The sequence below is a fragment of the Oncorhynchus clarkii genome, chromosome 4 (assembly GCF_045791955.1).
Source record: "Oncorhynchus clarkii lewisi isolate Uvic-CL-2024 chromosome 4, UVic_Ocla_1.0, whole genome shotgun sequence".
NCBI lineage: Eukaryota > Metazoa > Chordata > Actinopteri > Salmoniformes > Salmonidae > Oncorhynchus > Oncorhynchus clarkii.
Genome location: NC_092150.1, coordinates 86653224 through 86667932, shown reverse-complemented (window position 1 = coordinate 86667932; position 14709 = coordinate 86653224). Strand labels below are relative to the sequence as shown.

The window sequence follows — 14709 nt, the reverse complement described above, 5'->3', positions numbered from 1 at the left end:
GAAGCGGTACTGGAAAACAGGACAGTTTTTGCTGTCAGGTTTGGTCAAAGTGTCACAAGCATCTGTAATTAGTTGTAAAATGGCAGAGGTTTCAGTGGAGTATAGATTAGAGACCCCCTCCTGGAGGCGTGGTTGTGGGGTAAGAGTGTGTGTGTGGTTATGGGGTAAGGGTGTGTGTATGGTTATGGGGTAAGAGTGTGTATATGGTTATGGGATAGAGGTGTGTGTATGGTTATGGGGTAAGGGTGTGTGTATGGTTATGGGGTAAGAGTGTGTGTATGGTTATGGGATAGAGGTGTGTGTATGGTTATGGGGTAAGGGTGTGTGTATGGTTATGGGGTAAGAGTGTGTGTATGGTTATGGGGTAGAGGTGTGTGTGGGGTAAGAGTGTGTGTATGGTTGTGGGGTAAGAGTGTGTTTGTGGTTATGGGGTAAGAGTGTGTGTGTGGTTGTAGGGTAGTGGTGTGTGTGGGGTAAGAGTGTGTGTATGGTTATGGAGTAAGAGTGTGTGTATAGTTATGGGGTAAGAGTGTGTGTATGGTAGCCTTGTGTATGCCAGCTATATAGGCTTGATCGTGACACACTACAGGCCAACCAGACTAGTAAGGGGGCACTACGGGAGAAGTATAGAGGAATGTCTGTCAACCAAAACCCCCCCCAAAAAACACTGACTCTTGTTAAGTTCTCCTTCAGATGTAGCCTGGCCTAATGACAGTGAATCCATGTACCTCTCAATGCCCCGGTCCAAACCAGTACAGGTACAATGTGTTGATGGTCAGAATGCAGACTATACAGTAAACCACAGATAGCTAGTTGATATGTACAGGTGAGGAACGGACGGGTCTCCATTCTCTCTAAGTGTTTGTTCCTACAGAAATACATACAGATCTGTGTTCCCTGTAGATTGAGGAATATAAATGTACAGAAAAAACAGCTGGCAACACAGGGCTGGTTTTCTTTCTTTTCCCTCCCGCTGTCTGTCTGTCTACCTGTCTGTCTGTCTGTCTATCAACCTGTCTGCCTGCCTGTCGGTTTATCTGTCTGCCTGCCTGTCGGTTTATCTGTCTGTCTGTCTACCTGCCTGCCTATCTACCTGTCTGCCTGCCTATCTACCTGTCTGCCTGCCTATCTACCTGTCTGCCTGCCTATCTACCTATCTGCCTGTCAGCCTCTTCCCTCCCGCTGTCTGTCTATCAACCTGTCTGTCTGTCTGTCTGCCTGTCGGTTTATCTGTCTGTCTGTGCCTATCTGCCTGTCTGTCTGTCTCTTCCCTCCCGCTGTCTGTCTATCAACCTGTCTGTCTGTCTGTCTATCTACCTGTCTATTTATCTACCTGTCTGTCTGTCTGTCTGTCTGTCTGTCTGTCTGTCTGTCTGTCTGTCTGTCTGTCTGTCTGTCTGTCTCTTCCCTCCCGCTGTCTGTCTATCAACCTGCCTGCCTCCTGTCTGTCTGCCTCTTCCCTCCGTCCATCTATCTGCTCGTCTGTTGGGGTAGTGTAGACAGAGGTAACATCAGACAAGTCAAATTTGCAGAGGAGGAAGAGTGGAGACAGGGAGAAGAGATGAGATGAGATTCCACAGTTTCCTGTTACTCTGTGCTCTTATGTGCTTTGAGGCCTTAGCTGAAGAGATGTACTGTACAGCCACTGAGAGGCTGGCTATTGGGGTAAAACACAAGTCTCTCTTTATGTCGGAGTCTTCCTACCACCCCCAGAGTGAAGTCAGCTCAGACAGTGAGGGAGGAGAGGAGGAGGACAGAGCTCTAGTCTTCTGAGCTCCAGTATTTCTTGGCAGTACCGAGAGCCCATCACAATTACACACACAGCTCCCCTTCAAATCCCACAGTATGAAATCAATCCTTCATTATTTAACAGAAGAAGACTGTCCTTCTAGCTAATCCTGAGTTTCAGTGGGTAGTTTGAGAGAGGAAACCTTAGTTGGCACTTCAGAGAGTGAAATACTTCCAGGGACAAGGAAGAGGCGTGGAGAGTGGAATCAGTACTTCCAGGGACAAGGAAGAGGCATGGAGAGTGGAATCAGTACTTCCAGGGACAAGGAAGAGGCATGGAGAGTGGAATCAGTACTTCCAGGGACAAGGAAAAGGCATGGAGAGTGGAATCAGTACTTCCAGGGACAAGGAAGAGGCATGGAGAGTGGAATCAGTACTTCCAGGGACAAGGAAGAGGCATGGAGAGTGGAATCAGTACTTCCAGGGACAAGGAAGAGGCATGGAGAGTGGAATCAGTACTTCCGTTTGTGCAAGGGAGAAGGGGAATGTTTTTGGGACTGGTCCTCTCTCTTTCCATTTACTCGTCTCCTTTCTCCTTTTCCTCCCCCTCCTCTTCTGGTCAATGTGGTAGAACCCTCCTCCTCTCCTCCTCTGTCTGTCTCAGTTCATGTCGATGGTGTTGAAAACCCACTCTGTGAACTTCTTGAGTTTGGCAGCAGAGCTCTGGGACTCCTCCTGCAGCCGCTGGTTATCCTCCCAGAGCCTTTTGATCTGCAGATGGAGACGCTGCTTCTCCTCACGCTCCTACAAGAGGGAGGGAGAGGGGGATAGAGGGAGGGAGAGGGAGGGATAAGTAGTGGGGGGGTAAAGAGGAGAGATAAACGAGGGAGAGAAAGAAGGAGGGAGGGAGAGAGAGAGAAGGAGAGAGAGAGGGAGGGAGGCAGGGAGGGAGGCAGGCAGGGAGGGAGGCAGGGAGGGAGGGAGAGAGAGAGGAGGGAGAGAGAGAGAGAGGAGGGAGAGAGAGAGAGAGATGAGAGAGAGAGAGGGAGTGAGAGAGAGAAGGTGAGACAAGGGATACATGTTTAAGTTAGAGTCAGCAACTCTACATAACAGGCGGTAGCTATAACACCGCTAGGGATGATTACTCTATATAACACCGCTAGGGATGATTACTCTATATAACACCGCTAGGGATGATAACTCTATATATAACAGGCGGTAGCTATACCACTGCCAGGGATGATTACTCTATATATAACAGACAGTAGCTATAACACCGCTAGGGATGATTACTCTATATATAACAGACGGAAGCTATAACACCGCTAGGGATGATTACTCTATATATAACAGACGGTAGCTATAACACCGCTAGGGATGATTACTCTATATATAATAGACGGTAGCTATAACACCGCTAGGGATGATTACTCTATATATAATAGACGGTAGCTATAACACCGCTAGGGATGATTACTCAATATAACACCGCTAGGGATGATTACTCTATATATAACAGACGGTAGCTATAACACCGCTAGGGATGATTACTCAATATAACACCGCTAGGGATGATTACTCTATATATAACAGACGGTAGCTATAACACCGCTAGGGATGATTACTCTATATTTAACAGACGGTAGCTATAACACCGCTAGGGATGATTACGCTATATATAATAGACGGTAGCTATAACACCGCTAGGGATGATTACGCTATATATAATAGACGGTAGCTATAACACCGCTAGGGATGATTACTCTATACATAACACCGCTAGGGATGATTACTCTATATATAATAGACGGTAGCTATAACACCGCTAACTCTATATAGGCTCTCGAGTGGCGCAGCGGTCTAAGGCACTAAATCTCAGTGCTAGAGGCATCACTACAGACCCTGGTTCGATTCCAGGCTGTATCACAACCGGCCGTGATTGGGAGTCCCATAAGGCGGCGCACAATTGGCCCGGCGTGGTCCGGGTTAGGGTTTGGCCGGGGTAGGCTGTCATTGTAAATAATAATTTGTTCTTAACTGACTTACCTAGTTAAATTTAAAAAATTAAAAAGGAATTAAAAATGTGTTAAGTAGCTTTAAGTAAGCAGCAAACCTTCTACAGAGCGGAGGCAGCTAACGCCGAACGTCTTTCAGAAGGGACAATGGGTGGAGCAGAAGTCTGGTTTTGCGTGTGTGTGTGTGTGTGTGTGTGTGTGTGTGTGTGTGTGTGTGTGTGTGTGTGTGTGTAGTCCATTAGAATGAGTATTGTTGTTTTGATGGTTCGTTGCTAAGCTAAGTGCATGTATTGATTTGTGTGGTTATAGACGTCCATTTTTCCACATAAATATGCTGAAATTATGAGATGAGACATATTGTGTGTGTGTGTGTGTGTGTGTGTGTGTGTGTTACCTTCTTTAGGTCATCCTGTAGCATCTTGACCACGGCTTCCAGCTTGGTCACATTCCTCTCCAGACCTGCTGGACCCTCACTGGGGAGACAGAGAGTTAACATACATTTAACCACACCCACCTAACGTGTCACCCACCTAACGTGTCACCTACCTAACGTGTCACCCACCTAACGTGTCACCCACCTAATGTGTCACCTACCTAACGTGACACCTACCTAACGTGTCACACACCTAACGTGTCACCTACCTAACGTGTCACCCACCTAACGTGTCACCTAAAGTGTCACCTACCTAACGTGTCACCCACCTAACGTGTCACCCACCTAACGTGTCACCCACCTAACGTGTCACCTACCTAACGTGTCACCCACCTAACGTGTCACCTAACGTGTCACCCACCTAACGTGTCACCTAACGTGTCACCCACCTAACGTGTCACCTACCTAACGTGTCACCCACCTAACGTGTCACCCACCTAACGTGTCACCCACCTAACGTGTCACCTACCTAACGTGTCACCTACCTAACGTGTCACCTACCTAACGTGTCACCCACCTAACGTGTCACCTACCTAACGTGTCACCTACCTAACGTGTCACCCACCTAACGTGTCACCCACCTAACGTGTCACCTACCTAACGTGTCACCCACCTAACGTGTCACCTAACATGTCACCTACCTAACGTGTCACCTACCTAAAGTGTCACCTATCATGTCACCCACCTAACGTGTCACCTAACGTCACCTACCTAACATGTCACCTACCTAACGTGTCACCTACCTAACGTGTCACCTAACATGTCACCTACCTAACATGTCACCCACCTAACGTGCCACCTAAATTCTTTATTTAAAGAGATTGATGTAAAGCACTTCCATATTCCTAACATATCAATGTAAATGTAGTTAAGTCACAAGTGCGTGTCGACCTTACAGTGAAATGCTAACTGACAAACCCTTAACCAACAACACACTTTTAAGAAAAATAACAGTTAAGAAAATATTTACTAAATAAACTCAAAAGTAAAACAAATAAAATAACACAATAAAATAACAACGAGGATATATAGAGGGGGTACCGGTACCAAGTCAGTGTGGGGGGGGTACCGGTACCAAGTCAGTGTGGGGGGGGTACCGGTACCAAGTCAGTGTGGGGGGGTACCGGTACCAAGTCAGTGTGGGGGGGTACCGGTACCAAGTCAGTGTGGGGGGGGTACCGGTACCAAGTCAGTGTGGGGGGGGTACCGGTACCAAGTCAGTGTGGGGGGGGTACCGGTACCAAGTCAGTGTGGGGGGGGTACCGGTACCAAGTCAGTGTGGGGGGGGTACCGGTACCAAGTCAGTGTGGGGGGGGTACCGGTACCAAGTCAGTGTGGGGGGGGTACCGGTACCAAGTCAGTGTGGGGGGGGTACCGGTACCAAGTCAGTGTGGGGGGGGTACCGGTACCAAGTCAGTGTGGGGGGGTACCGGTACCAAGTCAGTGTGGGGGGGTACCGGTACCAAGTCAGTGTGGGGGGGGTACCGGTACCAAGTCAGTGTGGGGGGGGTACCGGTACCAAGTCAGTGTGGGGGGGGTACCGGTACCAAGTCAGTGTGGGGGGGGGTACCGGTACCAAGTCAGTGTGGGGGGGGTACCGGTACCAAGTCAGTGTGGGGGGGTACCGGTACCAAGTCAGTGTGGGGGGGGTACCGGTACCAAGTCAGTGTGGGGGGGGTACCGGTACCAAGTCAGTGTGGGGGGGGGTACCGGTACCAAGTCAGTGTGGGGGGGGTACCGGTACCAAGTCAGTGTGGGGGGGTACCGGTACCAAGTCAGTGTGGGGGGGTACCGGTACCAAGTCAGTGTGGGGGGGGTACCGGTACCAAGTCAGTGTGGGGGGGTACCGGTACCAAGTCAGTGTGGGGGGGGGTACCGGTACCAAGTCAGTGTGGGGGGGGTACCGGTACCAAGTCAGTGTGGGGGGGGTACCGGTACCAAGTCAGTGTGGGGGGGGTACCGGTACCAAGTCAGTGTGGGGGGGGGTACCGGTACCGAGTCAGTGTGGGGGGGGTACCGGTACCGAGTCAGTGTGAGGGGGTACCGGTACCGAGTCAGTGTGAGGGGGTACCGGTACCGAGTCAGTGTGAGGGGGTACCGGTACCGAGTCAGTGTGGGGGGGTACCGGTACCGAGTCAGTGTGGGGGGGTACCGGTACCGAGTCAGTGTGGGGGGGTACCGGTACCGAGTCAGTGTGGGGGGGTACCGGTACCGAGTCAGTGTGGGGGGGTACCGGTACCGAGTCAGTGTGGGGGGGTACCGGTACCGAGTCAGTGTGGGGGGGTACCGGTACCGAGTCAGTGTGGGGGGGTACCGGTACCGAGTCAGTGTGGGGGGGTACCGGTACCGAGTCAGTGTGGGGGGGTACCGGTACCGAGTCAGTGTGGGGGGGTACCGGTACCGAGTCAGTGTGAGGGGGTACTGGTACCGAGTCAGTGTGGGGGGGTACCGGTACCGAGTCAGTGTGGGGGGGTACCGGTACCGAGTCGGTGTGGGGGGGTACCGGTACCGAGTCGGTGTGGGGGGGTACAGGTTAGTTGAGGTACTGTGTACATGTAGGTGGGGTGTGAAGTGACTATGCATAGATAATAAACAGTGAGTAGCAGCAGTGTACAAAAAATAGGTGGGGGTTAAATGCAAATCGTCCTGGTAGCCAACTGTTCATCAGTCTTATGACTGGGGGGATAGAAGCTGTTAAGGAGCCTTTTGGACCTAGACTTGGTGCTCCGGTACCGCTTGCCGTGCGGAAGCAGAGAAAACAGTCTGACTAGAGGTGCTGGATTCTTTGGCAATTTTTTGGGCCTTCCTCTGACACCGCCTGGTATAGAAGTCCTGGATGGCAGGAAGCTTGGCCCCCCAGTGATGTACTGAGCCGTTCGCACCACCCTCTGTTGTACCTTGCGGTCGGAGGCCGAGCAGTTTCTATACCAGGCGGTGATGCAACCAGTCAGTATGCTCTCGATGGTGCAGCTGTAGAACTTTTTTGGAGGATCCGAGGACACATGCCAAATCTTTTCAGTCTCCTGAATAGACGTGTCCTCTTCAGAGGGGTTGGGTGAAATGCGGAAGACACATTTCAGTTGAATGCATTCAGTTGTACAACTGACTGGGTATCCCCATTTCCCTTGCCCTCTTCACGACTGTCTTGGTGTGTTTGGACCATGTTAGTTTGTTGGTGATGTGGACACCAAGGAACTTGAAGCTCTCAACCTGCTCCACTACAGCCGCGTCGATGAGAATGGGGACGTGCTTGGTCCTCTTTTTCCTGTAGTCCACATTCATCTCCTTTGTCTTGATCACGTTGAGGGAGAGGTTGTTGTCCTGGCACCACACGGCCAGGTATCTGACCTCCTCCCTATAGGCCATCTCATTGTTGGTGAACAGGCAATGATGGTGTTGGACTCGTGCACCCTTGAGGCGCCCACGTGGAGGAAGGATCAGCGTGGCAGTTGTGTTGTTACCAACCCTTACCACCTGGGGACGGCCCGATCCAGTTGCAGAGGGAGGTGTTTAGTCCCAGGGTCCTTAGCTTAGTAATGAGCTTTGAGGGCAGGCTGTAGGTCCAGGCTGGGCTGTGTGGTGAGGGTTAGCTGGATGATGGTCTGGACAGAGGGGAGGCTGTAGGTCCAGGCTGGGCTGTGTGGTGAGGGTTAGCTGGATGAGGGTCTGGACAGAGGGACAGGCTGTAGGTCCAGGCTGGGCTGTGTGGTGAGGGTTAGCTGGATGAGGGTCTGGACAGAGGGACAGGCTGTAGGTCCAGGCTGGGCTGTGTGGTGAGGGTTAGCTGGATGAGGGTCTTGACAGAGGGGCAGGCTGTATCTCCAGGCTGGGCTGTGTGGTGAGGGTTAGCTGGATGAGGGTCTGGACAGAGGGGCAGGCTGTAGGTCCAGGCTGGGCTGTGTGGTGAGGGTTAGCTGGATGAGGGTCTGGACAGAGGGGCAGGCTGTAGGTCCAGGCTGGGCTGTGTGGTGAGGGTTAGCTGGATGAGGGTCTGGACAGAGGGGCAGGCTGTAGGTCCAGGCTGGGCTGTGTGGTGAGGGTTAGCTGGATGAGGGTCTGGACAGAGGGGCAGGCTGTAGGTCCAGGCTGGGCTGTGTGGTGAGGGTTAGCTGGATGAGGGTCTGGACAGAGGGGCAGGCTGTAGGTCCAGGCTGGGCTGTGTGGTGAGGGTTACCTGGATGATGGTCTGGACAGAGGGGCAGGCTGTAGGTCCAGGCTGGGCTGTGACTGGTGAGGGCTGGAGGCTCCACTACCTCTGTGGTTAGAATCACTGAACACAAACCCTCTCTGGACTTGAGGGGGAGGGAGGGAGGGAGGCAGAGGTATAGGAGGAAGAGAGAGGGATAGGAGGAGGAAGAGAGAGGGATAGGAGGAGGAAGAGAGAGGGATAGGAGGAGGAAGAGAGAGGAATAGGAGGAGGAAGAGAGAGATAGGAGGAGGAAGAGAGAGATAGGAGGAGGAAGAGAGAGATAGGAGGAGGAAGAGAGAGATAGGAGGAGGAAGAGAGAGATAAGAGGAGGGAGAGAGGGATAGGAGGAGGAAGAGAGGGATAGGAGGAGGAAGAGAGAGGGATAGGAGGAGGAAGAGAGAGATAGGAGGAGGAAGAGAGAGATAGGAGGAGGAAGAGAGAGATAGGAGGAGGAAGAGAGAGATAGGAGGAGGAAGAGAGAGATAGGAGGAGGAAGAGAGAGATAAGAGGAGGGAGAGAGGGATAGGAGGAGGAAGAGAGGGATAGGAGGAGGAAGAGAGAGGGATAGGAGGAGGGGGATATGAGGAGGAAGAGAGGGATACGAGAAGGAAGAGAGGGGATAGGAGAAGGAAGAGAGAGGGAAGGAGGGAGAGAGGGAAGGAGGGAATGAGGGGGAGGGAGCGGGAGCGGGAAGGAGTGGGAAGGAAGGAGGGGGAGGGAGGGATGGAGACGGAAGGAAGGAAGGAAGGAGAGGGGGAGGAAGGAAGGAAGGAGAGGGGGAGGAAGGGAAGGAGAAGGGGGAGGTAGGGAAAGAGGAGGGGGAGGTAGGGAAAGAGGAGGGGGAGGTAGGGAAAGAGGAGGGGGAGGTAGGGAAGGTGGGGAGGGAGGGAAGGAGGTGAGGTAGGGAGGGAAGGAGGAGAGAGGGGATAGGGAGGGAGGGAGAAGGGATAGGGAGGGAATGAGGAGATAGGGAGGGAATGAGGAGAGGGGATAGGGAGGGGGAGGGAAGGAGGTAGAGTAAATGAGAGGAAGAGAGAGATATAATTGTCAGAGGAAAACATGCGAGAGGCAGAGAAAGAGAATGTGATTAAAGATCAGGTTGAGACAAATTGTAGTAGTAACTGTTGTCACGGGAGACATATCATTACTATGTAGTGTTCATCGTATTCAGTCATTCCCTGCCTCTTCCTTTTGCAGGTATTGACCACATGCACCAGGTGAGTCCAGACACACACACACACTCTTACTTTCGAAGGTATTGGCCACATCCACCAGGTGGGTCCAGTCCAGGGGGCTGTCCCTGCTCTCAGAGGGGGGGAGGGGCATCAGCTCCTGGGGAAGGGGGTGGCGCTGTCGCTCAACCATCTCAGCCAATGACGTGTCAGACGCAGACAGATCCCCTGTAGAGAGAGGACAAGAGGACGGATTAGGACCGTGGACATCCCTAGAAGACAGATCCCCTGTAGAGAGAGGACGGATTAGGACCGTGGACATCCCTAGAAGACAGATCCCCTGTAGAGAGAGGACGGATTAGGACCGTGGACATCCCTAGAAGACAGATCACCTGTAGAGAGAGGACGGATTAGGACCGTGGACATCCCTAGAAGACAGATCCCCTGTAGAGAGAGGACGGATTAGGACCGTGGACATCCCTAGAAGACAGATCCCCTGTAGAGAGAGGACGGATTAGGACCGTGGACATCCCTAGAAGACAGATCCCCTGTAGAGAGAGGACGGATTAGGACCGTGGACATCCCTAGAAGACAGATCCCCTGTAGAGAGAGGACGGATTAGGACCGTGGACATCCCTAGAAGACAGATCCCCTGTAGAGAGAGGACGGATTAGGACCGTGGACATCCCTAGAAGACAGATCCCCTGTAGAGAGAGGACGCATTAGGACCATGGACAGTCCTAGAAGACAGATCCCCTGTAGAGAGGACGCATTAGGACCATGGACAGTCCTAGAAGACAGATCCCCTGTAGAGAGAGGACAATAGGACAGATTAGGACCATGGACAGTCCTAGAAGACAGATCCCCTGTAGAGAGAGGACAAGAGGACAGATTAGGACCATGGACAGTCCTAGAAGACAGACATTGAGTCTTTTCGATGAATTAATTCCATCAGTTTCCTCTCTCATTGAAAAATAAATTACACTATTATTCTTGAATAGTCTGCAATAAATATAATGAATCTTTTTTTTACCAAAATGTAGATCAATACACTTTCTACCAGAAGAGGGAGGCATATACACAGTCTTTATCCCCCCCAGCTCATCAAGTATTGAGTCACCAACGTGTCGAACTGTCTCAAGCTGTCTAGAACCACATTCCCCAGCCCTGTGTCAATACGGCTCCTCTCACCGTGTAGTTTGATCCCCAGTTTGTACGAGGGACGTCTGAGGGGCACCCCGCGGGTGGTGGGAGAGCGTGGCAGGGTCGAGCAGCTGAACAGCACGTCATTACCCAGGGTAGGGTCTGGTTCTAGGTCCCCCAGCCTCAGAGAGGGGACACGCTGGCCCCGGTAGATACTCTCATCAGACAGGGTGCGGTGGAGAGACCGACGGGTAGGGGGCTGGCCTGAGGAGGAGGACTGGAGGAGAGAGAGAGTTAAACTGATGTCATCTGCTATCATATATTAATATAATGAAAACACACCAGATGGACATGAGGATTAAAATTGTGACATGAGGATTAAAGTTATGACATGAGGATTAAAGTTATGACACGAGGATTAAAGTTATGACACGAGGATTAAAGTTGTGACATGAGGATTAAAGTTATGACACGAGGATTAAAGTTATGACATGAGGAGTAAAGTTATGACATGAGGAGTAAAGTTATGACATGAGGATTAAAGTTATGACATGAGGATTAAAGTTATGACATGAGGAGTAAAGTTATGACACGAGGAGTAAAGTTATGACATGAGGATTAAAGTTATGACACGAGGATTAAAGTTATGACATGAGGAGTAAAGTTATGACATGAGGAGTAAAGTTATGACACGAGGATTAAAGTTATGACATGAGGATTAAAGTTATGACACGAGGATTAAAGTTATGACATGAGGATTAAAGTTATGACACGAGGATTAAAGTTATGACACGAGGATTAAAGTTATGACACGAGGATTAAAGTTATGACATGAGGATTAAAGTTATGACATGAGGATTAAAGTTATGACATGAGGATTAAAGTTATGACATGAGGAGTAAAGTTATGACACGAGGAGTAAAGTTATGACACGAGGATTAAAGTTATGACACGAGGATTAAAGTTATGACATGAGGAGTAAAGTTATGACATGAGGAGTAAAGTTATGACACGAGGATTAAAGTTATGACATGAGGATTAAAGTTATGACACAAGGATTAAAGTTATGACATGAGGATTAAAGTTATGACACGAGGATTAAAGTTATGACACGAGGATTAAAGTTATGACACGAGGATTAAAGTTATGACACGAGGATTAAAGTTATGACACGAGGATTAAAGTTATGACACGAGGAGTAAAGTTATGACACGAGGAGTAAAGTTATGACACGAGGAGTAAAGTTATGACACGAGGATTAAAGTTATGACATGAGGAGTAAAGTTATGACATGAGGAGTAAAGTTATGACACGAGGATTAAAGTTATGACATGAGGAGTAAAGTTATGACATGAGGAGTAAAGTTATGACATGAGGAGTAAAGTTATGACATGAGAGGAGTAAAGTTATGACATGAGGATTAAAGTTATGACATGAGGAGTAAAGTTATGACAAACAGGATGATTTAAAGTGCTGTATCTGTAACTTTAATTTGCAATCAAAAGTTGTAGCTCTGCTGTCCTTAACAGTTAGATTATTTTTGCAGTATGTGTTGGGGGGGGGGGAAGAAAGATAATCCATTAAGGAATATTCACCTAATATCCTGTACCTTGACCTTGACCTTGTGTCGTCTGTGTTTAGGAGGGCTGTCTGGACTCAGTCTCACCTTGACCTTGACCTTGTGTCGTCTGTGTTTGGGAGGGCTGTCTGGACTCAGTCTCACCTTGACCTTGTGTTGTCTGTGTTTGGGAGGGCTGTCTGGACTCAGTCTCACCTTGACCTTGACCTTGTGTCGTCTGTGTTTGGGAGGGCTGTCTGGACTCAGTCTCTTCATGTCGTCCTCCGCGGTGGTCTTAGCGTGGGTGAGGTGTGGCTGGAGGGCGTGATGGGGTCTGCTGTTACCCCCATCCTGACCCCCTCGTCCTCCGCCGCCACCACTCCCCTCGCCTCCACTTCCTCCTCCTCCCTCCCCTGGAGACTTCCTGGGGACACGCAATAACAAGCAGAGGTCAGGGGTCAGATAATATAGCCATGCAAAAGACATAGCAATGTGACTGTCCACTAGCAACGCGACTGTCCACTAGCAATGTGACTGTGTATGTCAGTAGTTGTCTGTAGTCAGTGTATGTCAGTAGTTGTCTGTAGTCAGTGTATAATGTCAGTAGTTGTCTGTAGTCAGTGTGTCAGTAGTTGGCTGTAGTCAGTGTGTCAGTAGTTGTCTGTAGTCAGTGTATAATGTCAGTAGTTGTCTATATTCCCTGTATAATGTCAGTAGTTGTCTGTAGTCAGTGTATGTCAGTAGTTGTCTGTAGTCAGTGTATAATGTCAGTAGTTGTCTGTAGTCAGTGTATGTCAGTAGTTGTCTGTAGTCAGTGTATAATGTCAGTAGTTGTCTATATTCCCTGTATAATGTCAGTAGCTGTCTGTAGTCAGTGTATAATGTCAGTAGTTGTCTGTAGTCAGTGTGTCAGTAGTTGTCTGTAGTCAGTGTATAATGTCAGTAGTTGTCTGTAGTCAGTGTGTCAGTAGTTGTCTGTAGTCAGTGTATAATGTCAGTAGTTGTCTGTAGTCAGTGTGTCAGTAGTTGTCTGTAGTCAGTGTGTCAGTAGTTGGCTGTAGTCAGTGTATAATGTCAGTAGTTGTCTATATTCCCTGTATAATGTCAGTAGTTGTCTGTAGTCAGTGTATGTCAGTAGTTGTCTGTAGTCAGTGTATAATGTCAGTAGTTGTCTGTAGTCAGTGTATGTCAGTAGTTGTCTGTAGTCAGTGTATAATGTCAGTAGTTGTCTATATTCCCTGTATAATGTCAGTAGCTGTCTGTAGTCAGTGTATAATGTCAGTAGTTGTCTGTAGTCAGTGTGTCAGTAGTTGTCTATATTCCCTCTATAATGTCAGTAGTTGTCTGTAGTCAGTGTATAATGTCAGTAGTTGTCTGTAGTCAGTGTGTCAGTAGTTGTCTGTAGTCAGTGTATAATGTCAGTAGCTGTCTGTAGTCAGTGTATGTCAGTAGTTGTCTGTAGTCAGTGTATAATGTCAGTAGTTGTCTGTAGTCAGTGTATGTCAGTAGTTGTCTGTAGTCAGTGTATAATGTCAGTAGTTGTCTATATTCCCTGTATGTCAGTAGCTGTCTGTAGTCAGTGTATAATGTCAGTAGTTGTCTGTAGTCAGTGTATGTCAGTAGTTGTCTGTAGTCAGTGTATGTCAGTAGTTGTCTGTAGTCAGTGTATGTCAGTAGTTGTCTATATTCCCTGTATAATGTCAGTAGTTGTCTGTAGTCAGTGTGTCAGTAGTTATCCATATTCCCTGTATAATGTCAGTAGTTGTCTCTAGTCAGTGTATAATGTCAGTAGTTGTCCATATTCAGTGTATGACAGTAGTTGTCTATAATCACTGTGTGTAATATTCCTTTTAGCCACAAGGTGGCGATAAAGTCTTGATAGAGGAACTATTCTGAGGTACAAGGCCACTTCCTCCTGGTCTTACCTGCGGTTGTCTCCGAAGTCGACAGAGTTGATGGTGGATCCTGGCTTCCTCCAGCCGATGAGGTACTTGGAGGTGGCTCCCTGACGGGGGTAGAAGGTCTTGGGGCCGGGGGAGACCGACGTCTGGGAGCAAGGGGAGGTGGCCGAGGAAGACGAGTCCTCACGAGGGGAGTGGCCTCTGGAACTGGAGAGGAGGATGGTGGGGAGGAAGGAAGGAGAGAGGAGGAGAGGGGTTGGGGCAGAAGGGAGAAAGAGGGAGGAGAGAGGAGGGGAGGGGGAGGACAGGAGGAGAGGAGAGAGGAGGGGAGGAGGAGGACAGGGGTCGGGGCAGAAGGGAGAAAGAGGGAGGAGAGGAGAGAGGAGGGGAGGGGGAAGACAGGAGGAGAGGAGAGAGGGGGGGAGGAGGAGGACAGGAGGAGAGGAGAGAGGAGGGGAGGAGGAGGACAGGGGGCAGGGCAGAAGAGAGAAAGAGGGAGTAGAGAGGAAGGGAGGGGGAGGACAGGAGGAGGAGGGGAGGAGAAGGACAGGGGGCAGGGCAGAAGGGAAA

The 14709-nt window shown here is 49.9% G+C and overlaps 1 protein-coding gene across 1 annotated transcript in view; it reads right to left on the bottom strand.

Moving 5' to 3' along the window:
- Positions 1 to 1342: 1342 nt before the first annotated feature.
- LOC139407403 (signal-induced proliferation-associated 1 like 1) overlaps positions 1343 to 14709 on the bottom strand; it is a 60821-nt gene continuing 47454 nt past the window's right edge. Inside the window, exons 18-24 of the mRNA XM_071151161.1 lie at positions 14164 to 14346; positions 12455 to 12662; positions 10729 to 10957; positions 9613 to 9765; positions 8351 to 8468; positions 4138 to 4216; positions 1343 to 2532 (exon numbers count right to left, since the gene is read on the bottom strand). Of these exons, the coding sequence (XP_071007262.1) occupies positions 2389 to 2532; positions 4138 to 4216; positions 8351 to 8468; positions 9613 to 9765; positions 10729 to 10957; positions 12455 to 12662; positions 14164 to 14346 (1114 nt within the window). The 3' untranslated portion in view covers positions 1343 to 2388. The remainder of the gene's footprint in view (positions 2533 to 4137; positions 4217 to 8350; positions 8469 to 9612; positions 9766 to 10728; positions 10958 to 12454; positions 12663 to 14163; positions 14347 to 14709) is intronic.